Raw genomic sequence first — 26,861 nt, forward strand, 5'->3', positions numbered from 1 at the left:
TCTGCTAGTGGAAGCGCGCATGCGCAGGGAGATGGTTCGCGCATGCTCATGGAGACCGCAGGGCCTCCAGCCGCCAGGGGGAGTGCGCGGCGTTCCTGCCTCTCTGGCTCGCTCGACCCGCGGAAGCTAGATATCCCAGAGTTCCCCGGGCCTACAGCCCTTCCGCCGCGGGAGCCATTGAGGAGCAGCAGGTTAGTCCGGGGCTCGGTGTGTGGGATCTGTTGCCATCCGGCCTCCGGGGCCCCGCGGCGGCTCAGGGCTGCGCCTGAGTGCGGCGAGCGAGCCCCGGGGAGCCGGGACGCGGGGTTCCGGGCGGCGGGGACCGAGCCCGCACTCATCTCTTCCCCTCCCCATCCGCGTCTGCAGCCATGGCTCTGCGCTACCCTATGGCCGTGGGCCTCAACAAGGGCCACAAGGTAACCAAGAACGTGAGCAAGCCGAGGCACAGCCGCCGCCGCGGGGTGAGTGCGGGTGCGCGCGTCGGGGGGAGCCTCTTGGGGGGAGGCGGGTAGGGCCCCGGCGACAGTGGTGGGGCGCAGGCGGGGACTCGTGGGCGGCGTGGGGGGGTGAGACTCGCCCGAGCAGCGAGTGGAGACCCGTGCGAATCGCCTGCGTGAGGAGCGCCCACCTGGGCCGCACACCTGGATGCGCCCCGCGCGGGTGTTTGCCGGGCGCACGGGGCCTGGGTCGAGGGGTCGAGGCTGGAATGTGGAAGGAAAGCGGAGGCCCTGTTAGGCTTGTGATCTCCGCTGCACCGGGTTTAAGGGCTCCGTCGTTAAGCTGCGACTCCATGGTGCCCAGCTGCGCCCCCTGGGAGAGGTTTCCGGGCGCAGGCAACAGCCTAGGTCAAGGCCGGGCGGGAGGGCCCTGTCGAGAAGGCTGGGACTCGGGGGTGCGGGTGAGGAGGAGTCACGCTACGGTCGTGGGGCGCGGCGCCCCCGGGGGGGGGGGCGCCCGGCGCCTCGGGCGGGCCGTCCCCCCCCCCCCCCCCCAACCCCCAGCGCCTCACCAAACACACCAAGTTCGTGCGGGACATGATCCGAGAGGTGTGTGGCTTTGCCCCCTACGAGCGGCGAGCCATGGAGCTGCTCAAAGTCTCCAAGGACAAGCGCGCGCTCAAGTTCATCAAGAAAAGGGTAGGTGGATGGGGCGCCTGGGGGGGCTCAGTCGGTTAAGCGGGGGCTTCGGGTCGTGATCTCGCGGTTAGGGGGTGCAAGCTCCGCGACACCTCCGGCTCTGCGCTGACAGCTGGGAGCCTGTGTCAGATTGGAGGGATCTCGCTCGCTCTCTTCCTCTCGAGCCCCTCTCTGCCCCTCCCCTGCTTGCGTGCTCCCAAGAATAAACGTGGAAAAAGAAGGTGGTTGGGGTGCCTGGGTGGCTCATTCAGTTAAGGGTTGACTCTTGGTTTTGGCTCAGGCCGTGATGTCCAGGCTCCACGGGTTCGAGCCCCACATGGAGCTCTGCACCGGGAGTAGGGAACCTGCCTGGGATTCTCTCTCTTCCCTCTCCCACTCGCACTGTCCTGTCTCAAAATAAGTAAATGTCACGGTCGCCTCGGGGACTCAGTCTGTTAAAACCTCCAGCTTTGGCTCAGGTCATGACCTCCCCACGTGCTGACAGCTCGCAGCAGCCTGGTTGGGAGCAGTGGCCTGGCTGGGATCGTGTCTGCCTCTCTGCCCCTTACCTGCTTGCACTGTGTCTAAATATTTAAAATGTTTCAAATCTGAGAACCCAGTTTTCCCCTAATGATAGCTTTGAAAAAAAGGTGGGGGGGGGGGGGCCAAGGTGGACTGTCGGCAGGGCCGGGGCTTGGGGCCCAGACCGACCGCTCCAGTCTCTTTTCTCGGCAGGTGGGGACACACATCCGCGCCAAGAGGAAGAGAGAGGAGCTGAGCAACGTCCTGGCGGCCATGCGGAAAGCGGCAGCCAAGAAGGACTGAGCCCCTCCCCTCTGTACGTAATAAAGCCTTTTTGGAACTTGGGGGTCTTGTATTGGTCTGGGGGAAGGGGCGCGGTGGTGACGTGGCGCACAGACACAAGCAGCCGGCCGGTACCAGAAAGGGTTTTAATCATAATTAAATAGTCCATATATGCCAGACTGTGATTAAGCCATAATTGAGGTCCTTGGTTCCAGCCGCTCCCGAGCCTCCTGGGGGCTCAGCTGCCCAGAGTCCCCGGCCCTGGCACATTTTCGGCCTGGACGGGGCCCGTGAGTGCCAGCAGCGCCCGGGCTGCGGTCACCGCTCCACCGCCACGGCCTCCGCCTGCTCCTCGGGGAAGGCGATGTTGAAGATCTCCCGGTAGTGTTCCACGAAGTGGACCTCCAGGCCCTCGGTGATGAAGGCGGCCAGGTCATAGAAGTCCTTCTTGTTCTCAGCTGGCAGGACGATGCAGGTCACTCCAGCTCGCTTTGCCTGGGAAGGAGGGGACCGCCAGTCGGCCAGGCTGCACTGTATGAGCTAGCTTACAGATCAGGAAACTAAAGCCCAAACCCCATCACTGGCCTCCGTTCCAGGAACCTGCTCTTCCAGAGCCCACTCTTCTGGATTAATTCACAGTCACCATTGCTTTACCTTTAGCGGCTTGGCACAGGAGCCTTACAGAAACACGCATTTAAGCACTTCTAGGCTTAGTGCACATCCCGGCCTGCTCCCTTGTCCTTTCCTGGGCCCTGGCTCACTGGGAGGGCCCCTCAGCCTGGTGAGGCTCCATCCAGGAACACGGTGTACCTTCCACTCACAAGTGAGGAAAGGCCTGGAGAGCCTCCGCAAAGCCCCCTGCCGGAGATGGCTGTCTGTCCCCATCTGTGGACACCCTGCCTTCTAGGCAGGTGGGGGGTAGGGTCAAGGTGGGGAAGGAAGGGGTCCCTGCAGAGAAGTGGGAGTCCCGACACAGGAAGCCCCGGACCGAGGCTCTGGTCGGAGCAGACCCCTCCACCCCCCAGAGGCCCGTGTCCCCTGCCTTCTGTGCATCTGGGCCCTTAGGCCGGAGGGTAGCAGATCCTACCTGCAATGCAACGGGGGGGGGGGGGGGGGCACGCCAGGATGTGCCACCAAAGGGGGGCGGCCAAGACTCGGGTCAGCAGGGCCCAGGCCTCACCCTCATGGTCTGTAAACTGCGCTGTCACCCTTCCCCGCCCGAGGCTCGCTCTGTGTGTGTGATGCCACAGCGTGCGGCCCCTGATCCGGACTCCCCCGAAGGTGCCAGCCCTGCCCGGGGGGGGGGACGCTCACTGCGATGGTCTTCTCCTTGATGCCGCCCACTGGCAGTATCTTGCCCCTGAGGGAGACCTCGCCCGTCATGGCCAGGTTTGGTCTAACTGGCCGGTCCGTCGCGAGGGAGAGCAGCGCCGTGACGATGGTGCAGCCGGCACTTGGGCCGTCCTTGGGGGTGGCGCCCTGGTGGGGAGATGCGGGCAGGGGGTGGGAAGGCGGGACAAGGCGGGGGCACAGGCAGCGGGGCTGCCCCCGGGGGCGGGAGGTGGAGCCTCACCTCGGGCACGTGCAGGTGGATGTGGGAGGTCACCAGGTAGTCGTTGGCCGGGTCGTGCTGCATCAGGAAGGCCCTGGCGAAGGTGTAGGCGATGCGAGCACTCTCCTTCATCACGTCCCCCAGCTGGCCTGTCACCTCCAGGCTCCCGTCCTTGTCCCCCTTGCCGTCCTTGTCTCGTGGCCGCCGAGGGGATGTCTCCACAAACAGCGTAGAGCCTCCTGGGAGACCAGCAGGCAGAGCCTGTGAACTCTGGGACCCTCGGGTTCTAGGGACCGTGGCTCCCCCGACCCTACCGGTGGGGCCACCTAGCGGATGCCCCTTCATTAACACTGTCCCTTCGCTAGCTCTCCGCAGCCTAGGGCCTGCTCAAGGCCTGCTCATCCGATGCAGCACCTGCATCGGCCCCACGGCCTAAGGGCCGACGGACGCCCGCCCGCTTGCCCGCTTGGCCGGTGCGGCTGCTTAACTGAGGTCCAAACAAGCAGACTGATTCACGGTTCAGAGCCTGCCTCTCGCACACCCCAGCCTCCGTGTTGGGCCAGGCAAGGTCACCGGGACCCCATCTCCAGGGCTCCCCAAGCAAGAGGAGGGGGCCTCCCGTCAATGTGAATAAAGCCTGTGTGAGGATATTGCCACCTGGCGGCCGCATCTTTTTCCTTCTCAATCAGCCCCTGATCCCTTGGGACTCCCTTCAGTGCCAGTGTATCTTGGGGGGACGCCAGCTGACCGCACAGGAACCGGTGTGAGACGTTCTCCAGGACCCCCCCCCCCACCCCACCGTCCCGGGCTGCTCACCCATGGCAGTCCAGGCCAGCCCCATGACCACGCCGGGGGGCGTCACGTCATACATGCGCTCCACGGTGAACACGGGCTTCCCCACAAAGTCCTGCAGGTTCTCGGGCGTCACCTCCACGAGCTCGGCCTCGCCACTCACAATCTTGTAGGCAGACTTCCGTAACACCTGGGTGGGGGGGGGAAGGCAGCAGGGTTGGTGCGGCCCCCACCCCGCTGGTCTTTAATCTTTAACATCATGGTAAAGTACAGAAAATGAACCTTTCAGCCATTTTTAAGTTTACAGCTCCGTGGCAATAAGGGTCGTGCAACCATCTCCAAACTTTCCATCTCCCCAAACGGAGACTGTCCCCGTGAAACGGTGACTCCCCTCCCCCTGCCTCACCCCACCCTTGGAGCCCACTATCTACTGTCTCTGTGGACGGGACTCCTCTAGGCACCCCGGTGAGTGGGGTCACGCAGGACGTGTCTCAGGGTTGGCATCCAGTCCTCACGATTCTCCACCTGCCTGGCCAGGCCGCAGAGCGCTCCACCCCCCACCCCCACCCCCGGCCCGCCCGGCTCACCTTCTCCACCTGCTTCTGCAAGTTGCGCACGCCGCTCTCCCGGCAATACTGCTTGATGAGGAGGGTCAGCACCTCTGGGGACAGCTTGGCCTTGCTCTCATCCAGGCCACACAGGGCGCGGGCCTGAGGCACCAGGTAGCGCTGGCAGGGAGGGGGATGCTGTCGTCAAGACCCCCAGGGCCTCAGGGCCTCTCCTGTGGGCCCCGCTTACCCCTGAGCCTTCCCAAGACCCCAGGCTGCCTAAAGATAACAGAGGTGGGCCCAGCGCCTGCCTGCACGGAGCTCTCGGCCCCCAGTGGGTGGCTGGGGGACAGCTGCCCTGGGAGGCGACCTCAAAGCTGAGACCTGAGGGTAAGGAGCCAGCGAGGCTAGGAGGGAGGGAGGCGGGAAGTCTAGACGGAGAGCACGGCAGGCGCCAGGACCCCACACGTGAGCCCGCAGCTGCCCAGCCCACCGCCTCCGGAAGCTCCCGGGTCTCTGCCCAGATCCCAGCCCTGCCCTTCCTCCAGATGTCATCTGAGATGCCACTTCCCCAGGAAGGTTTCCCTGATCCCTGGGCTCAGCCCACTTACACACTGAGGACCTGTGAGTCAGGGCAAGCGGCTGCCACCCCGAGCACAGACAGAAGTGGGGAGGTCGAGGGGCTCCCATGTCACCCACAGCCCAGCCCAACTCCCTCCACACAGCGGTCATGGGACAGTCCTGAGCGCCAACTGGAGGAACAGGAGGGGAGACACGGGGACACAACCACACACGTCAGTACATCTGCTGACATGGGTTGACCAGAAGCCTCTGGGAGTCCGTGTTCCTCTTGTCATTTTAAAGGTTCAAAAGCAGTCCCGGCCCAGGCCCCCAGGCTGCCCCTCCTTGGCCGGGCGGAGACCCCAGTGCCCCTGTAACCACCTCAGCCAAGAGCTCCTCTTGCCCACCTCCTACCCCAGGGGAGAGGAGACCACGGTCAGCCCCTGACGGCTGTGATGGACTCAGGGAGAAACGTGCTCAACCCCTTTCCACAAAGACGATGCAGTCAGAAACTGAGACTCCCGTCCGGAAGAAAACCTGGCTCTCTGCTCTGCTCAACATCCTCCAAGGGTGTGAATCCAGTCTCCAGCCTCGGAAGACTGCTAACGTCTAAGAAGCGCACGGAGCCCCGGATCCTGGGCTCGCCTGGGCCTAGGAAACGCGTTACGCACGCACAGAACTTGACCCAGCCGGCAGGAAGACGGCAGCTACGCACCCGCACCCACACCCACACCCACGGCTGCAAGCGTGCAGGCACAGAAGCTGGCTTCCGAGGGGCCCAGAGCCCGCACTGGGGACAGATGCGCTGCGGGACGAGGCAGCAGCACGCTCACGGGGCAGTCTGCTAACAGAGCTGAGCACACAGCCCCAGACGGTGCACGGGTCCCCCGCGCCCTGAAAGCCCCAGAGACCGTGTTCTCCCCAAAGCTGTGCTCACGGGCTGTCTTTCTCTTATTCCTGTTCTGGGGCCCGAGACAGTGGGGTATGAGGAGAAATCTGGGGGCGCCCGGGTGGCTCAGCCGGTGAAGCGTCCGACTCCTGGTTTCGGCTCAGGTCACAATCGGGCGGTTTATGAGTTCAAGCCCCACGTCGGGCTCTGCGCTGCCAGTGTGGAGCCTGCTTGGGAGTCTCTCTCCCTCTCTGCCCCTCCTCCCCCTGCTCACACTTGTGTGTCTCTCAAAATAAACAGACCTTAAAAAATTTTTAAAAGAAGAAGTCTGTCCTTGGTCTTGGACCCCAGGTCCTGATATAAGAGCTTCCCAGACCCTGTTGTTTTCTGAGTGACAGGGTGAGAAGGACAGCTGTTGGCATCTATCAGCCCCTTCCTGCCACACCCGAGCTCGTGCCAGTGAGGTGGCCCCTGCTGAGGGCCAGAGGACCCAACCATGGGGGTAGAGGGACGGGACTTTCAGCCTCACCCCTGACCCCCAGGGAGAGGGGACGGGCTGCGAGTAGAGTCCATCACCAGTGACTAATGATTCACTTGATGCACCTAAAACAGCCTCCGTAAATACTCTAGACAAGGGAGCCGGGTGAATTCGGACTCACTGGGTGGCGTGGGAGGGTGGCGCACCCAGGGAGGGCACAGAAGCCCCTGCCCCCTACTTGGCTCGATGTATCCTTTTTGGCGGTTTCCTGGCTGTATCCTTTCCAATAACCCGGTACCTAAGTAAACCTCTCCAGGGTTCTGTGAGCTGTCCTAGCAAATCCTCAAACCCAAAGAGCAGGCCGTGGGAACTCCAGATTTACAGCCAGCTGGCCAGAAGAAAGACCTGGAACGTGCAACTGGCATGTAAGTGGGGCAGTCCGAGGCACCGAGCCCTTCCCCTGCGGGGTCTGACCCGAGCCCAGGCAGGACCAGGATCTGACGGGGGTTACCGGACACCCCACCGGAAGATGGGGTGGCGCAGGGAAATGCCACGTTGGCGTCAGAGCTGTGCCGTTACACGGTTCACAGCAGGCCCCGCCTTGCTCTCGGCGATACCTCACTGCACAGGCGGGCAGATCCCGGCCACCCCCTCTCCGAGCAGGGCCACTGTGGGCTGTCCGCCCCCCTCTGGTTAGGTGGCGGGCACTTAGCAGGGCTGCTGCTTTGGTCCAGGGCTGGGCGGGGGTCCCGGCCTCACCTCTGCGATGGCCAGCTTCTCCTGGGCCACGTAGCCAGACACGTTGATCATCTCCATCCGGTCCCTCAGCGGCTCTGGAATGGTCTCCGTGACATTGGCTGTGCAGATGAACAGCACCTGGGGAGGCGGCAGGGAGGTACCGGAGGATTGGCACCTGCCTGGCACCTGCCGCCCCCACCAGGCCCAGGCCCCCTGCAGGACGCACACCTTGGACAAGTCCACGGGCACGTCCAGGTAGTGATCCAGGAAGTTGGCATTCTGCTCAGGGTCCAGCAGCTCCAGCAGTGCTGACGAGGGGTCCCCCTGGTAGCCCCGGCCGATCTTGTCCACCTGAAGGGACGGCAGACGGCAGACGGCAGACGGCTTTGGCCCCTTGTCCGGCTCCCCGTGTCTCCTGACCAGACGCCACCGGTGGGAGGGCGCCAGGTGGGACCGGACTGCGCCCAGGGGGAGGGACGGGGCCGGCCCAGAGCGGAAGCAGAAGGGTTCCCCCGAGGCTTGATCTGGGACACTCTCCACCTGGTCAGCACTGCCCGGAGCTCTGGCCCAGGAAGGCCCGAGGGACAGCGTCTGGGGAAGGGCACCGGGAACGGAGGCCACGCTGCCCTGTCAGCTCTGAGCCCGGCCCCGTGCCCCGCCCTTCGTCCGTGCGCACCTCATCTATCAGGATCAAGGGGTTCTCCGTCTTGGTCTTCTTCAGGCACTGGATGATCTTTCCCGGCATGGCGCCCACATACGTCCGCCTGGGGGGCAGGGCACAGCAGGAACGGATGGCACCTCACCGGCCTGGGGCTGGTCACGCCGGCACCCGCAGGCCCAGCTCAGAGACAGGACCTCGGCGAGCCAGGTGCCCTCCAGGGGCCGCAGTGGAGGCAGAGCACGGTCACCCCAACCACCTGTTCGCCCCAGCAATGGGAAGGCCACCCCGCCTACCCCCCCCACCCCCCCCAACTCGAGGCACAGACACAGACTTGAAACCAGGTCCCTCTCAGGGCCATCCCCCCAGCCAGCACCTCCTATCCAGATGGTGAAACCCAGCCCACGGTGCCCACCTCACAGAGCAAGGAAGGTCAAGAGCAGCCAGGTGCCGGCAGCAAACGTCCCCCCTCCCAGGTCCTCCCCAATGGCAGGCGCAGCATGGCCTCCCAGGCCTCGGGGCCACGGCGCCCAGGGCCTGGCCCCAGCTGGCGCTTGCCGGGTGTTTCTTGGCCATCTACTTGCTCTCCTGTCCCAGCTCAGCTGCGGGTGTCTGGCACTCACAGGGCATAAAGCAGACACGAGCCCTGTGTCTGTGAGGTTAAGGCCCGGCAGGGCAGACAGATGGTCGGCCAGGTAGAGGAGGAAATCACGAGGCAGAGAAACTTTATCCACGCTACAAAGACAACAAAAGGATGGGGGTCCTGCAATGCCATCTCAGAGGCACACTACTCTAAGACGGGGATAAAGGACGCTTCGGGGAGACGCCCAGAGCAAAATAAGTGAAGAGGCAAACTGTGTGAGTATTCGAAGGAAGTTTTCTGGGTAAGAAAACAGCCTGTGCAAAGGTCCTGGGGCAGGGGCAGGGGCAGGACCAGGCCCAGAGTGCTGGAAGCCCATATGGCTTTCAGAGTAGAGTGAGTGAGGGGGAGACAGGAAAGGGAACAAACAGGGCAGGGTGTGCTAGGCCTTCCAGGCCTCAGTGTGGATCTGGGCTTTTACCCCGAGGGAGGAGGGAGCCCTGGAGAGCTGTGGACAGAGAAAATTTTGCTGCTGTTACTAAAGGACAACAGCAGAAGTTCCCTTCCTCATCCCTGTTTGGGAATCCCAGACGGACATCAATAGAGAACACCTGCCTGCCCTCCTGGGCCCCTTTCCCCCAGTGACTCACCCCCACTTGTCACAGACCTATACTTGTTTGAAACCTCAGCCAAGGCCCCTTCGCGGCCTGGGTGAGTGGTCCTTGTCCACACTCTTGGGCCTTCTGAACCAGGGGCCAAGGGGCCACCAGGGCCTGCCTCTGCCTCCCCCACCCAGCTCAGACTCCAGCCCCGAGCCAAGAGCCGGCACAGCCGCCCCTCTGCCTTTGGGGCAGGCCCAAAGGCCCCACGCCTCCCGGGCGCCCTTGCACCACAGGCCCTCACGGACTCCTCGCCCGGCACCATGAAGGCCTCATCCACTCCCGTCCCCCAAGGCCCTGCCAGACTCCGGATGCCTGCTCTGAACTCCTGGAGCTCCTGAGATACTCGTACACCTGTTACGCCTGCGTCTCCCTAAAGAAACTGCTCCGAGAACCACCCTCAGCAGGGGCTGGCGTGGCGGGAGGCCCCGGGAGAACACGACATCCTGACCGCCCTGACGGAAGGTGCCATGCACACGGCCAGGCAGTTCTGACACCCCGGACCCAGGATGGCAGCCGCTGCCTGGGCCTGGCGAGGGAGCAAAGAACCAAGAGCCGTGCCGAGACCTCACCGGTGTGCCGCCCCGTCCTCGCTGGGACAACCACCTCGCCCCTCGCCCTGGCCCACAGTCCCTGGTCCTGGGGCTGAGCACGCGGCCCCAGAACTCTGGCCGCAGCACTGGGGGCGCTGAGTGGGCGGACGGGAGCTGGACCCACCGGGATATCTGTCCACGACCTGGCGAACAAGCGCTGGTGGTGGTCCGCCCTCCCGGTGCTGAAGGCGAAGGCTTTGAGCCCACGTTCGAGCAGCTGCACTCGGTCACGTTACCGCAGCGCAAGCACAGGGCCCCGTGCACCGCTGACCCCCCTCTAACACACAGGAAGAGAGCCAGGGCGGGGGAACGAAGCCCGACAGGAGGCCGGACCTACCTGTGCCCTTTGATCTCAGCCACGTCGGTCATGCCGCCGACGCTGAAGCGGAAGTACTCGCGGTTCAGGGCACGGGCGATGGAGCGGGCGATGCTGGTCTTGCCCACGCCAGGCGGACCGTAGAAGCAGAGGATCTTGCCCTGGGTGGAGCCTCGGAGCTGGCTGACGGCGATGAACTCCTGCGGGCAGAGGTGGGCTCCCGTGAGGCTCGCCGCCCTCTCTGCAGAGCAAGGGGCCCAGCCTGACGTGGGCCTCAGCACCGTCACGCCGCCTTGCAGGGTTCCGGGGGCCGCGGAAGGGACAAGGCGTATCCCAGAGGGGCCGAGCTGACTGAAGGGTCACATGCCCCGGGGGGGGGCAGGGACCGACCGTGGGGGACACGGCACCAGGCCCGGCTAGCGTGTCCCCTTCCTCCCACATCCTGGACAATTCCGATCCTCTCTCTGCTCCAGCCACAGCCTACTGGCCCTGGGGCCAGGTCCGTCTGTCATCTCGGGCACTCTTGTCCCCCTCAGAAACCGGAGGCCCCTGGAGCAGGGAGCCTGGCCCAGACTGCCCTTGCCGCCTCTAGCTGGAGCCCTCCACATCTCCTTCCTCACCGGGATGGGGGTGAGGGGGGTGGTCTGGGAGGCAGGGGGGTACAGGGGGGCGTCACCGGGATGGGGGCAGGGGGGTGGCCTGGGAAGCAGGGGGGAGGTGCGGGGGGGTGTCACCGGGATGGGGGTGGGGGTGGGGGTGGCCCGGGAAGCATGGGGGGGGGGGTGCCCGGGGGGGGGGCGGGGGGGGGGCCGGCGAGGCGGGGGGGGGGGCACGGGGGGGTCTCACCAGGATGCGCTTCTTGACGTCTTCCATCCCGTAGTGGTCCTCCTCCAGCACTGCCTGGGCCCGGGCCAAGTCCAGATTCTCGTCGCTATGCTTGCCCCAAGGGATGGACGTGAGCCAGTCCAGGTAGTTCCGAGTGACGCTGCCACGGGACAGACCGGGGCTGGTGAGCGTGGCAAATCCACATCGCCAGCGCCTGCAGAACCCACTGCGCGGACCACACCGAGCACCTCAGCCGGAAGGGCCGCCGACCGCCTGGGGAGGCCGTCCTGGCAGAGGCCACACTGTGGGCCCCGGCACAGTTCCCAGGACAAGCGCTTGGCCCGTTTCCCGAGCCAGATGTGGCGCGCACAGGGACTGGTCAGAAGCCTGTACCGCGGAGGTGGCAGCGGTAAACGCGAGACAACCTTACCCAGAGCAAGTGGGAAATGGGCCCGGCCGGTGGCAGGTCAGCACGGCCATGAGGGACCCCCAGGCTGGGAGCCGTGTGCCCACCGGACAAGGCCGAGCCCCCAGGAAGACGCGCGGACCTCCAGGCCCTCGGAGAAATGCCAAAGAGGGGCCACAAGCAAGCACCACTTTGGGCCGACACCCCAGGGTTCAAATTCCCGTCCCTGTGTACCAGCTCAGAGGCCCCCCGCTCGCTGACTTGACTTCTCTGAACCTCAAATTCTCCAGCTGGGAGACGGAGTGACAAAGAAGTCTGTTCCGCCCAGGGGCACCAAGATAGGGCCGTCATACGTCAAGCGCTTCTCAGGCGCCCACCGTAGCCAGAGTGCGCCCAAGGGACCCGACCTCCCAGCTTCTGGGTCTGGGCGGAGGAGCGAGAAGGGGCCGCCCCTGAGGGCGGAGGTCACGTTGAGCACAGCCCCCAGGGTGCTCACTTGAACTCAGAGGAGTGGTTGTCCAGCAGGCCCAGCTTGCTAAGCTCCTCGTCCACCACATCCATGACGTGCTTGGGGACCACGAGCTCCTTCAGCCGCTCGCGGAACTTCTCCTCGATGGCGTCCTTGTCCTCCTTCTCCAGGCCCAGCTCCTTCTTGATGATCTTCAGCTGCTCTTGCAGGAGATATTTGCGGTGCGTCTGCTTGATCTTCTCTTCCACCTGCAGGGCCCAGAGGCTACGGTCACAGCGCACGGGAGGGAACATGGGCGGGTCTGCAGACCCACGCGGGCCGGGGCGGGGCCGCTGTTTCCTCAGGACACCGGACGAGGAGAGTCCACGAGGCCGCCTCCAGCTCCCCCCACTTTGAACCTAGTCTCCCTGAGTGGGGCCCCAAAATAAACTCTCGGTGCCGGATGAGCAAGCGATTTGCTCTTTGATCCCGACCGTGACCCCAGCGCACCTCCCACGGGCACGGAGCTCCTCTGGACGGACAGGGCAGCAGGCGAGGGCTCGGAGGCCGGGCCGGGCCCCAGTGCCGCCTACAGCCCCCACCCCTGCGTCCCATTGGGGGTGCGTTAAGAACTGCCTCGTGGGGGGCAGGGGCAGCGTCCAGGGGGTGCCGTCAGTGAAGCGGCCGACGTCGGCTCAGGTCATGATCTTGCAGTTCATGGATTCAAGCCCCAGGTCGGGCTCTGTGCTGACAGCTCAGAGCCTGGAGCCTGCTTCCGATTCCGTGTCTCTCTCTCTGACCCTTCCCTACCCGTGCTCATTCTCTCTCTCGAAAATAAGTAAAAAACATTAAACAAAAAAAAAAAAAAAAAAAAAACCCAACTGCCTCATGGGGTGCCTGGTGCGCTTAGTCAGAAGAACATGCAACTCTTGATCTCAGTGTCATGAGTTCAACACCCACCCTGGGGGGTAAAGACTGCTTAAATAAATAAGCGTATATGTAAAAAAGAATTACCTCGTGTTGATAACTAAGGGTTAAAAAATTTCCCAGTTACAGATGTGACGTGGAAGGTTTTTCTCAAATAAAGCTGAGTGGAAAAAGTCACTCAACTGTGAATGGCGAGCAACTGAAAATCCAGGCAGCCCACAGATTCACCCGCAATCGGGAAGGTGGGCTGCGAAACGCAGAGTCGTGGGGAAACCGATTTTCAACCTCTCCCGGGCCGGTTCCCCATTCCCAGCATCTCCGCGGGACGTCCCGAGACCACAGGCTCCGGGCTCAGCTGCCAGGACCGGCCTCAGGGTTTGGCGCGCAGAGCCTCCCGAACCGGCGGGCACGCCGCCACCCTCCCCGCAGAGGTGCGTCGGCAGCCCGGGCTCACCTCGCGCCCCAGGCGCTGCTGCAGCTTGCTCAGCTCAAACTCCTTCTTGAGGAGGGAGAGGGCCTTATACAGCCGCTTGGGGATCTGCCGAGAAAGGGAAGACGCGGGCGACGGTCAGAAGCCGCCTCTGTGCCTGAGGGTGGGGGGGCAGGCACCTCGCAGACGGGGCGCTCACAGGGCGGACCCACCTGGCCACGCCAAACCCACCGGAGGCGCGCGCCCTCGGACCTAACATGCCCAGTTCCGCGAACACCTCCTACAGGTAAACTGCAGGCCCGCAAGCTGTGGTCCAGAATGTTCGTAGCAGCCAAAGACTGGCGGCGAGCCGAGCACGCCACCCGGTGAACACAAGGCACCGCCCGCAGGGCCGCCAAGCAGCCACGAGAGAACAGGGACCCGTGCAGAGGGGACGTGAAATCGGAAAGCGGAGCCGCGGACAAGCAGCCGGGCCCGGGGGACCAGGGTGCACTCACATTGGTCTCCTCCAGGACGTCCTGCAGCTCATGCGACTCGGCTCCGGTCAGCGCGGCCCCCATGTCGCTCAGGTAGATGGGGTTGTCCACCACCCTCTGGCCCGCCTGCATCATCTGCAGCACAGACTCTCTGGAGGGGACAGAGGCCCCGCGGGGACCGCTGCAGCCGGTGGCCCGCATCCCCTCTCCCCGGCAGCACGGGGCAAGGCCCTGGGATGCTGAGAGCCGGGCGGCAGGGTGAGCGAGGCCACCCGTCCCAGAGCCGAGAGACTAACGTCCCTGTGCCCACACCCAGACACGAGCCCCTCCAGCAGCCGTGTGGTGCACCCCGCCGCCCCCCAACCCCGGCCCGCCATGAGATTCTCTCCAGCCGCAGCTGATGACAAAAAGGCTTCCGACCAAATCCAAGCCCTCGTCAGCACAAAGGAGGCAAAGGCCCCGGACTGGGTAGGCCACCCCCCTCCCCCCGCCAGGGTCCCCTTGCCGCAGGGGAAGCAGGATCTCCTCACGCAGGGCCGGGCCGTGCCACGAACCCCTGCGCCAGCAAGATTCTCTGTCAGGACGACGCTCTGAGAAAGCTTCCCGCCAACCCAGTGGCACAAAGAGGCAGGCGACCCCAGCCCGGCCCCAGGGATGGGGGACGGTCGGCCGTACATTCAGACGGCAGAGGGGGGCCGGAGACCAACCTGTAGAGCGGGTTCAAGGCAATGATGTCCCGGATGGTCTTCACAATCTCGGCGGTCAGGGCCTGGCAAAGGGGGGTGAGCGGGGGGGGAGCTGCCGTCGGTCCTGGGGCCAGCAGGGGCTGTGGCCCAGGCCAAGGATGGCCTCAGGTGCCCAGGTGCACGGCCTGAATCCAAGTCCCAGGGACTCAGGACCCGGGCAGGAGACACGAAAACCAACACCTATCTCCTCACAGCATGCCGAATCCTGACCTCAGGACGAGCCGTTTTGAGGGAAAAAGAGAGGTGGGGCTTCTTTATTCCCTTATTTCAAGCACGATCCCCCTTCTCAACCTCAGCACATCCTGGTCTGACTTCTGTCTGGGGACGTGCCTGTGATTCACCAGGGCTCCCAGCCTGCCCCCTCCCAGCACCTTGCCCCAGGCTCCCCAAGGCAGAGGATCCCCCCTGCGGTGGACACGATGGAACAGTCTAAGGTATAACGCCCAGAACCTCATGATTTCCAGAAGGCATGGTTCCCAGCACGCCACACCCCAGCGAAGGCACCGGTGGGCACCGAGAGCGGCCGTGTCTCTTCACCACAAGCACGTGGCCCCTAGCAAGCTGACCTTCCAGAAAGGACCTGCAGAAGGCAGCTAGAGGCCCACGGTGCCTGCAGCCCCGTCAAGTCTCCCTGATCTGTCCCCCGCAGCATCTTTGAGTTTGGCCCCGTCTCTCTCCCACCACACGACCCTTGTAGGAAACTCGGAGCTGTGCTGTCAGTCTAGCAAGCGGCGGGAGCTACTCGCACTCAAATAAATTAGCGCCAGACGGGACTGGACGTTTCCCTCCAACCACGGGGCTAACGGCGTGGAGCCAGAGAACATTTGCACCACCACGGGGAGCTCTCCAGGACGGGACAACACAGCTCCGAGGGCCCCCGTGTGGCTCGCGGGTGTGACAACAGCAAATGCAGCCCCTCCCGGTACCGGGGGCAGGCGTCACCAACAGACCGCAGGACCCCTTCCCACCAAGGCCAGAGGTCCCCCCAGAACTCTGTTCAACACCGCGCTGCAGGCTCAGACCGAGGCCGTCGGCTGCGCGCGGCGTGTTCTCGGGGAGACCACGCGCATGTAAGCTTTTCTTGTTAGTCCCCACCCACTGGCGGGGGTCACCCTGCCTCTAACACGCCAGGAACAGGTGGAAGGACACGTTCTGCCACCCGGACAGCTGGCTCGCTGCTGGCAGGCCTGTGCGGGGGGTCAAGGTGCCCAGAAGGCTGCTGCTCTCCCGTCTTGAAGCCACGGGGAATGGCGGGTGGGCCCTGCTTCCCTCCCGAGCACCCCGGGCTTCAGGGGAAGGAGCCAGTACGGAAAGCAAGGCTGAGGGCTCCCGCACAGGAGACACGGCTGGGGCTGGCCCCAGGTTCAAGTCCTGCCGCCTTCATGAGCAGCTAAGGGCCCAGAGCATCTCCTTTGCCTTCTGGATGCCAGTCCTTCCTAGGACTTCTGCGGGGGGAGTACATTTTGCATCCCGCAAGAACCCGACGACCGCGACAGGATGGAGCGTCGACGAACACCCACCCCGCTCAGGGGAGCTCCCTGGGCAGCTGCCCGCCGTACCTTCACTTCTTCCGTGACCTGGAAGTCCTCGTGGACAACATTCTCCACCTCCACCATGAGCACCTCGCCGGGGGGAGCCGAGGCGGGCTCCACCATCACCTCCGTCGGGTGCCCGGAGCTCAGGCCCTCCTCCGCCTCCTTCTTGCTGCGTTTCGGCTTCCTGCGGGGCTTCTGCTTGTTTTCCGCCTCGGCCTCCTCCGGCTCCACCTCCAGCTGTCTGCTGATGTGAATCCTGCAGACAGAAACGAGGCCGGGGTGAAGCTGCCGGGGTGGCTACAGGGCCAAGCTGGGGACCAAGCCGGTGTCTCAGAACCCCAAGACCGGCACGGCGCCCCCCCCACCCCCGACACCACGGGCCTCCAGCTGACCCGCCCAATCCGTGCGCACGCCAACACCCTGCTGTCCTCCACGAACATGTGACGGGTGAGCCAGCGGTGACCGGCTCTGGGGCCCACCTCAAGCCATCAGCTCAACCAAGCAGGACCTCTGGGACTCCGCCTGCCCTCCCCCGGCCCCAAGCTCACCGTACGGTGCTCCTTCGTGCGGTTCGGGCCTCGATTCGAGGGCACCTCCGCCGAAGCCCTCCCTGACCACTCCACGTGTGGTCTGTCCCCCATCTGTGCCTGCCTACCGTCACCCCGTCCGTCTTTGCTTCCCTCCAAAAGCACCCACCATCATCAGAACTCAGCCCGTGACCTGTTTGGATGCTCATGCCCTCCCCGCTGGGGAGAAGGGGGTGCTGGCCTCTTTCTGCCCACACCCGGGTGCCCAGCAGACACCAGACCCCAGGGGTCGAGTGACACATTGAATGCAAACGTGCCGTTCCACCTCTGGGCCCTCTCCTGTCACCCACGCCACCTTCCCCAGAGGGCGGGCCTGGGAGCTGGCGGGTGCGGACCCCACCCCCGGCTGACATCAGCAAGTTGCACAGAGCTGCCTCTGGAGCCCGTGGGACCCACTCCATAAGGCGCCTCGTAGGCGAGGACGGCACTCAGCAGCCACCCCAGTTTTTATTCATTTTGGTTGCATTCCCCACCCCTCCCCCCACGAATCCCCCCAGGACACAGTGGCAGCCACTTTCCCGAAAACAGCCTCTAACATGAGCAGATGAAAATGGGTGTGGGGCTCCGTGCGGTGGGAATGCCAGTGGGACCTTTCACAGAATCAGTGCACGGAGCACCCCGCTTCCCCGAGTGTGTTCTGGGGTGCTGCCTTGCAGACCCCAGACAAGGCTCTGGGAGAGAAAAGAACCGGGAACTCTCGCTTCGACAAAGGACGAGCACCTTCGATGAGGGGCTATTTGCAACATTTACTACGTAATGGCACAGGACTCAGAAGTGTTTCCCACGTGGATGTGACCGTGACGCTCCTGACGAGCACCTTGAGGACCGATGCTCCTTGGCGCACACGTGAAAACTGGACAGCGTCCACCCAGCCGAGCTGGCACATTTTTCACAATCAGCTCTGGCCGAACAAGGATTTAAGCTGGGCTCACCGCTGTGAGCGGCCCTTCAGCAGAGTGGAGGTGGAAACCACACCGCCCGAGAAGGAAAGGTGTGTGCTCGAGTGAAATACGACAGTGCTAGGCTGGATATCCAGCAGGACCCGCTGGCTGACGCAGACAGGGCACCGGAGGAGAAGTATCCCCAACTGGGAACATCTAACACCCAGATGCACCCAGACAACTTGCTGTCTGTACCCGGGATGCTTTTGTGAATAATGTGCATGAAAGATACAGGTTGTCACTGATCCCCCACGCTGCCACTCCAACAAGGGGACTCCGAGGAGGGAGGGATCCAGAAGTGATCCATCTCGGCCACCTGCCGTGGCAAGCACTGGCCCAGTCCCTGCCGTGGCAAGGCGACAGGGCTGAGGAAGAAGGGTGGTCCGTGCTGGCACCTGGGGGCACTCGGGGCCTCTCTTCCTGCCCCATCGCACGCACTCGGGGCCCCGCACCTTCTGTGTCCCATGACGATCATGCGCAGCTTGTCCCCGAGGTCCTGCATCTCGTGGATCTGGACAAACGTCCCCGTGTGGTAGACTTCATCCAGGCTCTCGACCACGTCCGACTCGTTGCTAAGGGACAGGGACACAAAGGAGCGTCAGCACGGGCCCTCTGGTTCTCGGCAGGCTGCCTCGGACTGAGAGGGACGAGGAAGAGAAGCACCCCTCCCAGCCGCAACTGGAAATGGAGAGCACCCGCCTCGCTCCCACAGGTGCTCAGGGCCCAGCAGGGCGCCTGCTCGCCGAGGGCCGCCCCTGGCGGCTGCCGACGAACACAGGTGAGCAGCTCCTGGCCAGGTCGGCTGGAAGGGCAGGCCCGGATTCCATTGCACACCTGCCACTACCGAGCCTTCGAATGTACCTTCTAACTCAGAAGCGGAGCGGACTGCCACCGAGAGTCAAGGTATTTGCCCACCTAGCCCTGCGCTGAAGCGGCCTCACGGGTGTCTTTAACACTTAGGGTCCTGGAGGTTAGAATCCACTCCCCCTCCCCGCCTCGCATCTTGACAATGCACGAGGCCAAGTCTTCAGCCTAGACTAAAAAGTATGCTTGGCTCTCAGCCTTATGCTCGGCAGGTCAAAGGTCAGAGGTCCGGCTACTCCAGGGAGCAGGATTTGTGGTGAGCTACACTCCAGGGCAACTTCAACGAAGGAGTGAAGGAAAAGTTACACTTACTTGTCATCTCTCTTTAGAAAGACGCCGGCATACGGCTGGGCAAGACGGACCTTCCTTCTTAGCAGCTCAACCAACTTCTTATTTTTAACCTAGCATGACAATGACCCCAAAGTGAAATGCAGGTTTCCTAGCTGACATTTTGACAGCAGCTCTAGCGTTTTCTCTATCATTCTCGGGGATATGCTAAAAGCCAAACATACAAAGGCGTGGGACAGATTGGCAGGGCTGCATTCCTCAGCGGTTTCCGCTGCTTTCTAAAGAAAAGTCAAAGTAGCCCAATGGCGAGAACCAAGAAAGTGATTTAACATCCCATTTCGGGGCGCCTGGGTGGCGCAGTCGGTTGAGCGTCCGTCTTCAGCCAGGTCACGATCTCGCGGTCCGGGAGTTCGAGCCCCGCGTCGGGCTCTGGGCTGATGGCTCAGAGCCTGGAGCCTGTTTCCGATTCTGTGTCTCCCTCTCTCTCTGCCCCTCCCCCGTTCATGCTCTGTCTCTCTCTGTCCCAAAAATAAATAAACGTTGAAAAAAAAATTTAAAAAAAAACAAAACATCCCATTTCAAGAGTTGTTTCAGGGGTAAGATGTCTAGACTATTATGATTTTATCAATGACAGAAAATCAACACTGAACACGCATAATTCAAACGTGGCCCATCCCACAGGCTGGTAACTTCCTCCAATTTTCACTGAAAGGATTTCCCAATCCCATCTGTACCCTTTTCATCAACGACTGAAAGCTCCAGAATGACAAGACATTATCTTGATGTCATTTCAATGGCAGGGAGAGGGCTAACGTCTTCTAGGAAACATCTGATGGGCAGGAGCACAGACATCTGTAAGGCTCAACTGATTTCCATCCAGCAGACATTAAGTCCCACACCAGATTACAATGACACTTAAGGGCCCTCAAACTTCAGCCTGCACTGGAATTCCCTGGAGGACTTGTTAAGACAGTCAGCTGAGCCCCAGCCCTGAAGTTTCTTGAGGGGGCCTGGAGTAGGCCTGACAATCTGCACTTCAAACAAGCTCTCAGGTGATGCTCATGTGGCCGGTCTAGGCACCACACTTTGAGAACAGGGCTTTAACTCATCCCTTAACAGGGACTCTTACGGTTCAGGACTTCATCACCTCACAGATGCACCTTTCCCAGGGAAAAGGTCCAGGACAGCCAGGAGGGGTACACGGCCCACCAACACTTAAGAGCCACCAATCTGTACTGAGGGGACACACGACTGGGGCAAATTAGCCACATACAGTGTCAACCACAAAAATACGAGTAGACGGAGCTTTGCCAACTCGGTCCCATGGAAGTTTCTCCAGTTTGCCCTCTGCTAATAGCTGCTGCATTTCAGCGCCTGTCCCATCACTGACCAGGTAACAACGACAGAAATACAGGGCATACCCTGTGCCAGTCTCAGGCTTTCCACAGCAATTCATTTAACCCTCCTGGCTAACTCCGGGGCGGGGCAAACAGAATCTCTTGGAAGAATCCTACCTCTGGGGACAAGAGGCATTTGCCACTTTGCAGGGCCGAGGGGACCCTACCTGGTGAACACTCCTGGCCCCAGAGGTCGGCTGGGGTTGAGGACAGGAGAAAGGCCCCCAGGGCAAACTTCTGAGAGCTCAGAAGAATACCATACAGGAAACAGTAGCACCAGCTTCTGACTGAGATAGAAGGCTATAGCCCTGACAAAGGTGAACTCCCCTCCCCCATGAGCTCTGAGAATTGAGGTACAATTATGATGCCCATTTTGCAGATGAGAAAATGGAGGCCCAGAGGAACAGCTTTCTGAAGGTGAAGGAGCTTGGATGGTGGAGCCAGGATATGAATCCACAGGCTCTGGGGTCTGCAAGTAACCACTACTCGAAACCAAAGAAGGCCCTCGGAATAGCTGCTCAGACACCTCAGAGGAGGTGGCAGGGGCTCCTTCGGTCCTGAGATTTGTTTAGCAGAGACTAGAGCGTAGGGAAAGGTTGGAGATGAACGCAGAGGCTGACTCATTACATGACCTTGCTCCGACAGTTAACAGATAACCATTTTCCACCACAAACTCTATTTTCCACGTCATTAAAAGAAAAAAAAGAGAAGAAAGAAGGCATTCGGGTCCTTTGTATTCTAAAACCTCAAGTTCCTTGCACTCGTGTTGCTTTCGATTACATCACCCAGGTCCACCCTCCCCACCCCCCATGGCTCTTAGTCTGAAATGATCTTGCTTGCTGTCTCTTCCATCAGAACACAAGTTCCTTAGGTACAGGGACTGTATTTGACTTGTTTGTTACTGCTGAAGAACTCTCTACTAAACGAATAAACTAAGGCTGCGCTCCTCTTAGAGCATCCTTCCCCCTAAATCTCCTGTACTCTATTCCTGACTCTGTTATCCCTATAATATGTATTACCTTCCGACATACAATTTATTTACTAACCTGATTTATTGCCTTTTGTATCCCACATTCTAGTGGGATAACCTCCAAAGGCAGGAATTTTTATCAGTCTTATTCACTGCTGTATCCCTAAAAACCTCACCTGGCATGTGGTAAGCAGTCAAAAAATGTTTAGGAAAGGAATGAATCCTGATTCCAAAGAGGTTCCTAGCTAGGTGGCAACACCCCCCCCCCCCCCCAGCTGAGAGTGTTACAAAACATTTACCCAAACCCGCAGAACAGTTCCGGTCTTTCCCAGCATCGGATTTCTACGACTGGGTGGGACTCTAACTGGACAATCCTAAACTCAATCTGAAAGGGAGAGGAATCTGGCTCCAACTCACCAAACTAATGAGAAGACAAGGACACGAATTCCAACTTTTAAGAAGCTTCATGCGTGGGAAAAGTTGTGAGGCATGAAGGTGCTGCTAAAGGATCCCTCGGTCCAACCCGCTGCTTGCAGAGATGGGGAAATGGAGGTCAAGACGGGGGCGCGCATTACCTCGATAATCTTGATGAAGCGCGGGAACACCGGGTTGCGGGTGACGGCGATGAGCGGCAAGTGCGGGAACACGTCCGGAATTGTCATGGGCGTCAGCGCCGTTATGATGGGGCCTTCCCCGCCTCCCGAGCTGCTCCCCGCGCCCGCGGCCCCATCCTCGGCACCGCCCTCGGGGGCATCCTCGCCGCCGGAGAATGCGCCACCGCCGCCGCGGCTGTTCGCCTCCCAAAGTCCCCGCCACTGGCTCGCGGCCGCAGGGCCTCGGCCCCACAGCGCCCAGGGAGGCGAGGCGTCGCAGGCCCGCCGGCCTCTGGGCAACCACGCTCCGGCAGCAGTTGGAACCCGCCCCCCGGCGGCGGCCAGCAACAGCCGCCGCAGCGCCCAACACCGCGCCGCGCCCCACAGCCGCACGTAGCCTGTGCCCGCCGCCATGGCCCGGCCATCCTGGCGACGCACGGCACTTGCGTCACTTCCTCTCGCCCGGCTAGTGCGCACGTGAAGCCCGGCGCGTGCCTGGGCGCCGGCGGGGGGCGTGGAACCAGAAGCGACGGGGGTGGGGCCCAGTCTTCCCGCTACATTCCTTCCCCTCCCCCGGCCTCCCAGCTGACGCGCTCAAAGCCTTTTTGGGTCACGTGGGGGGGGGGGGGGGCGTTGGCACGCTCCAGGGCCCCTGGAGCCACTAGTGCTGCAAGCGCACCTGTAAGAACTTGTAGGCAGCCCCGTGTATACACTTGGGTTTTGGCGCGCGGGCGACAGGCGCTCAGGCTGCGGAGCGCGTCCCGGTGTGCAGATCCGGGCTTCCCGGGGAACGCTGTGAGCAGGCTTACACCAGCTTGCTCATGCGCGGCTGTGTGCAGGGGCCCCAGTGCTGAGTTCAGGGGACGACGAACGCACGCTCCAACTGGAGAGAACTTGAGCGCTAGGGCTCTCACGTCCACGGGGGGCGGTTGAGGTGGGCGGCTCCGCGTTCCCTGGGAGACGAGGTGCGCCTGCGCTGGCGGCCGAGTGCGCAGGCGCAGGCTCCAGTCGGCGCCTGCCCAAACGTTGAGGTAACACGCAGCGGCGGTTGAGGTGCCTTCGCGCCGGCGGTTCTTGATACGAGATGCTGGTGTTGATGTTGGTGGCGGCGGCGACCTTGCGGCTCTGCTTGGTGGCCGGAGCTCAGCAGCTGTGCCGGTGGGGCTGCCCTCCCCGGGGAGGGGTGTTGCCCAGGGTCGGGGAGGGGGCCGGCTTGTCCTGGAGCGGAGGCTTCCCAGTTTCTAGTTCTAGGAATCGAACTTGGTGTTGCCCCTTCTTTCTCCCCAACTCCAGCCCTTCACCAAGTCCCTCCACCAAGTCCCTCCACTGCCGCATCGAAGCTTGGGCCCGATTCCCACCCCTTTGGGCCACGTCCGCCGCCACCGCCCCAGGCCGTGCGCTGCTTTCCCTCGCCCGCTCTGGCCGCAGGAGGGATTTGTAAACGAGTCTGATCTCGTCTTTCCCTTGCCCCGATTCTGTGGCACCCAGGATAAAGCCTAAGTTCCTTGCGCGGCCAGCGTTTTCCCGCATGATCTGGCCCAGGCTTTCCTCCACAGCAGCGCTGCTGACATTTGGGGGCCGTCCTGCACATTGTAAGATGTTGAGCACCATCCCTGGCCCCCACCCACCACCACCGGTAGCGAGCGCTTCCTTCCCCAGGCTTGACAAACAACCAAAAATGTCTCCAGCTACTGCCAAGCGTCCCCTGCAAATTTGAGAACCACTGATGTGGCCCCTGCCCACCCGTGAATCAGTGCTCCAGTCATCTCAAGTCAAACTCCGTCCAGCCTTGGGGACAGGGGAGTTGGTGTTTGCTACTCGTTCTGCCTGGCACACTTTTGCTTCCATGACTGGTTCCTCATTCTGATCCTGACTTAAATAGCACCTCTTTTTTTTTTTTTTTTAATGTTTATTTATTTTTGAGACACACACAGAGCACGAGCGGGGGAGGGGCAGAGAGAGAGGGAGACACCGAATCTGAAGCAGGCCCCAGGCTGTGAGCTATCAACACAGAGCCCAACATGGGGCTGGAACTCCTGAACTGTGAGATCATGACCGGAGCAGAAGTTGGACGCTTAGCTGCCTGAGCTACCCAGGGGCACCCAGCACATCTTATTTAAAGCGCCCCCCCCCCCCACCGGTTTTTGCTATCAATCACTAGCTTCTGTTACTGTTTTGACAAATTTTTTGTCTACTGCTGTCAGTAGAATATCAGCTCCATGAGGGTATGGAGTATTTATCTCACTCCTTACTCAGAACATGTTTAGATTTTGGTTTATGCAAAAAATACTGTTTGCAGGGTGCCACGGAGCTAGTCAGATGTTAAAGCCGAGCTCCTGCCCTCTGGCAAACCCTGCCTGGAGTAAGCTGTTCAGCAGGGCCCTGTCTGCCCATGGAATAGTAGATGTGAGCTTCTGGTGCGTGGCCTAACTTGACCTTTACAACAAAGTCCACGGGGCAGTAATTCCTTAACGTTCAAATAATTTTTTTTCAGATTGTTTTTAAATATTTATTTTGGAGAGAGGGAGAGACAGTGCAAGCAGGGAGGGGCAGAGAGGAGGGAGACCCAGAAGTCAAAGCAGGCTCCAGGCTCTGAGCAGTCAGCACAGAGCCCGATGCGGGACTCGAACGCGTGAACCGCAAGGTCATGACCTGAGCCAAAGTTGGAGACTTAACCGACTGAGCCACCCCGGAGCTCCAACCTTGTTTTATAGATGTGAAAACAGACCCAGCAAAATTAAAGACACACTTACCTAAAGACACAAAACCACCAAGTGAAAAGCAGAGGTCTCCAGCAAGTTTTACCGGTGGGATTTGTCTCCACACTTGAAAAGACGGGTTCTATCCAATTCTCCCATTTCGTCACCCTGGTTCTCCAAGTGTGGTCCTCGACCAGCAGCATCAGCATCAGCATCACCTGGGAATTTGTTAGAATTCCCTGGATCTACTGAATCGGAGGTGGGGCCCAGCAATCTGTGGTTTATCAAGCCTCCAGGTGCTTTTGGCACACGTCAAGATGCTGTACCAGCATTTTCCAGCCACCAGCACCGTCTCCCTGCCCCTGGCCACAGCCAAAAAAAACCCAAAAACCTGGGAGTAGGAGTTCCTAATATGGGGTCTGCAAATGCGCCTTTATGAGCTCTTGGGAATTATGTCCCCATTTTTGTGTATACCTATGTCTGTCTGTGGGAGAGAAAGGCCCACGGTTGCACCAGATTTTCCAGGGGCTCCCGTGACCCTAAAGCATCAGGAACAGGTGCTTTAGAGGTAGCCAAGAGGTACCTTGGTAGGAGTCATGCTGAATAAAAATGACAGATGGTCTCTCTTGTCACTTACCTCTAGTATTCACACGGTGAGGACAGGAAAGGTGTTTCATGTTAGTCAGCAAATTCAAGGGGTATGTGGCTCCATACTTCAGTCTCATTTTTCACTTCCAGAACTAACACTTCCTAGTGTTTCTTGGGTGTCAGTGTTGTGTCAGGCATAGAACACGATCTGATCCCCACCACTGCGCTTTGAAGTAGAGATTCATCTTTCCCGTTGCACTAAAAAACTAGTTGAAAGAGATCAAGTAACATGAAGAAAGCCAGGAGGTGGAAGTGGGTTTAGAACTCAGATCACCTGAGTTTTTCTCCAGTTTCATTTAATTTGAACTCTGGAGTAACAGGAAGCAGACTGTTACTTTGCTTAAATAACGCAGCGCAAGAGGGCACTTTTTTTTCACCCTCTGTGCCCTACGATGCACAAAGAATTAGTTCATCAGCTAAAGTGCATTTCCTCCTGACATGGCATTATTTCAGAAGCGATGTCTGCATTTCTAAATCCTCTCCAAGTGCCTGCTTTCTACCTTGTTAGCTTTATAATTCCTCGTCCTCTGACCTCTCTGTCGAATAACTGATCGTATGTATGTAAGTAAGCAGTAACATACATAAGGAATGAGATATGAATCATTGGCCTGTGAATCTCTTAACTTTATCTTGACCTAATTATAGGTTCACGGCAAGTTGCAAATACAGCACAGAGATGTCTCAGGCTTCCCCTCCCCCACCGCATGACCTCTGACGTAACCAGAGTGTGATATAAAAACAGGAAAATTACATCGCGATTATCCACCTACCTCAATTCCGCCCTTACACTTTCAATGTTTTATATTTGGAAGTTGCTTTTCATCGGGTGCTTATTACTGATCTTCACATTTGTGTGACTGTCTCTCTAGGACCATCTGTATTTTTCATCGGGGACACCACGCTTGATTAAACATCCTTGCAAGAAAAACATAGCCCTGTATCTAGGGTAAGTGACCATTGTATGTCCCGTTACCGTCCTTTCTATTAAAACGTGAGATCTGGGGGCGCCTGGGTGGCTCAGTCGGTTAAGCGTCCGACTTCACCTCAGGTCACGATCTCACGGTCCGTGAGTTCGAGCCCCGCGTCAGGCTCTGGGCTGATGCTGGCCCAGAGCCTGGAGCCTGCTTCCGATTCTGTGTCTCCCTCTCTCTCTGCCCCTCCCCTGTTCATGCTCTGCCTCTCTCTGTCTCAAAAATAAATAAACGTTAAAAAAAAAATTAAAAAAAAAAAACAAAAACGTGAGATCTGCCCTCATTCATTCATCCATTCATTCAACAAGCGTTATGGAAGATGGCTCTCCGTCCTGTGTTGCTGGTTACTGGTCTGTAGGGAGCTCGGAGTTGGTGTGGGGGCCAAAGGAAGAGAGAGGAAGACACCGGCAAATAAACTGAAATAATGACAACACTGCGGTGCCTCCTGTCAGGGATCCTTGATATGATTAGCCATCACGGGGGCCCGAGCACGCAAAGCAATGGCCACACCGTGACGGCGTAGTCACTCGGGGATCACATGTCCAGCAGCCAGAGGTTCTGGTGAATCCGCTGGGAGAAGAGAGAGGGCGGTCGGAAAGCAGGAGACCTAGAGGCTGAGGAAGGCAGGAGCCAAGGAAGGGAGGGATGTCACGGAGAAGGCAGGGCACGTGGATGGGGAATACGGCCAACACAGCAACGGGGCAGAAGGGAGAGGAAGCAAGGACACAGAGGTCCAAGGTTGATGGCACTCTCTCCGGAAGCCAAGACAGACCGAAGAGAGAAGAAAGGTCACCAGAGAGAGAGAGAGGCTGCGTAGCGAGGGAGGC

The 26,861-nt window shown here is 60.5% G+C and overlaps 3 protein-coding genes across 3 annotated transcripts in view; 2 read left to right on the forward strand and 1 right to left on the reverse strand.

Moving 5' to 3' along the window:
- The first annotated feature begins 58 nt into the window (after positions 1–58).
- Positions 59–1,981, forward strand: RPL36 (ribosomal protein L36). Its single transcript, XM_040461628.1, has 4 exons — positions 59–191; positions 367–461; positions 1,002–1,136; positions 1,851–1,981. The coding sequence occupies exons 2-4, from the start codon at positions 369–371 to the stop codon at positions 1,938–1,940; spliced, it is 318 nt and encodes a 105-aa protein (XP_040317562.1). The 5' UTR covers positions 59–191; positions 367–368; the 3' UTR covers positions 1,941–1,981.
- Positions 1,982–2,051: 70 nt separating this feature from the next.
- Positions 2,052–22,145, reverse strand: LONP1 (lon peptidase 1, mitochondrial). Its single transcript, XM_040461615.1, has 18 exons — positions 21,699–22,145; positions 18,781–18,869; positions 18,057–18,176; positions 16,101–16,332; positions 14,503–14,564; positions 13,817–13,946; positions 13,344–13,427; positions 12,011–12,231; positions 11,130–11,268; positions 10,305–10,483; positions 8,154–8,241; positions 7,706–7,828; positions 7,499–7,615; positions 4,851–4,991; positions 4,288–4,453; positions 3,493–3,710; positions 3,234–3,398; positions 2,052–2,414 (listed from the first exon to the last, which is right to left on the reverse strand). The coding sequence occupies exons 1-18, from the start codon at positions 22,128–22,130 to the stop codon at positions 2,238–2,240; spliced, it is 2,883 nt and encodes a 960-aa protein (XP_040317549.1). The 5' UTR covers positions 22,131–22,145; the 3' UTR covers positions 2,052–2,237.
- A 508-nt stretch (positions 22,146–22,653) lies between these two features.
- The window catches only part of CATSPERD (catsper channel auxiliary subunit delta), a 43,599-nt gene continuing 39,391 nt past the window's right edge, over positions 22,654–26,861 (forward strand). The window contains exons 1-3 of the mRNA XM_040461616.1: positions 22,654–22,874; positions 25,059–25,113; positions 25,933–26,009. Coding sequence (XP_040317550.1) covers positions 22,801–22,874; positions 25,059–25,113; positions 25,933–26,009 — 206 coding nt within the window. The 5' untranslated portion in view covers positions 22,654–22,800. The remainder of the gene's footprint in view (positions 22,875–25,058; positions 25,114–25,932; positions 26,010–26,861) is intronic.

This window comes from Herpailurus yagouaroundi, unplaced genomic scaffold (assembly GCF_014898765.1).
Source record: "Herpailurus yagouaroundi ecotype Mexico unplaced genomic scaffold, PumYag 295, whole genome shotgun sequence".
In the NCBI taxonomy this organism is placed as follows: domain Eukaryota; kingdom Metazoa; phylum Chordata; class Mammalia; order Carnivora; family Felidae; genus Herpailurus; species Herpailurus yagouaroundi.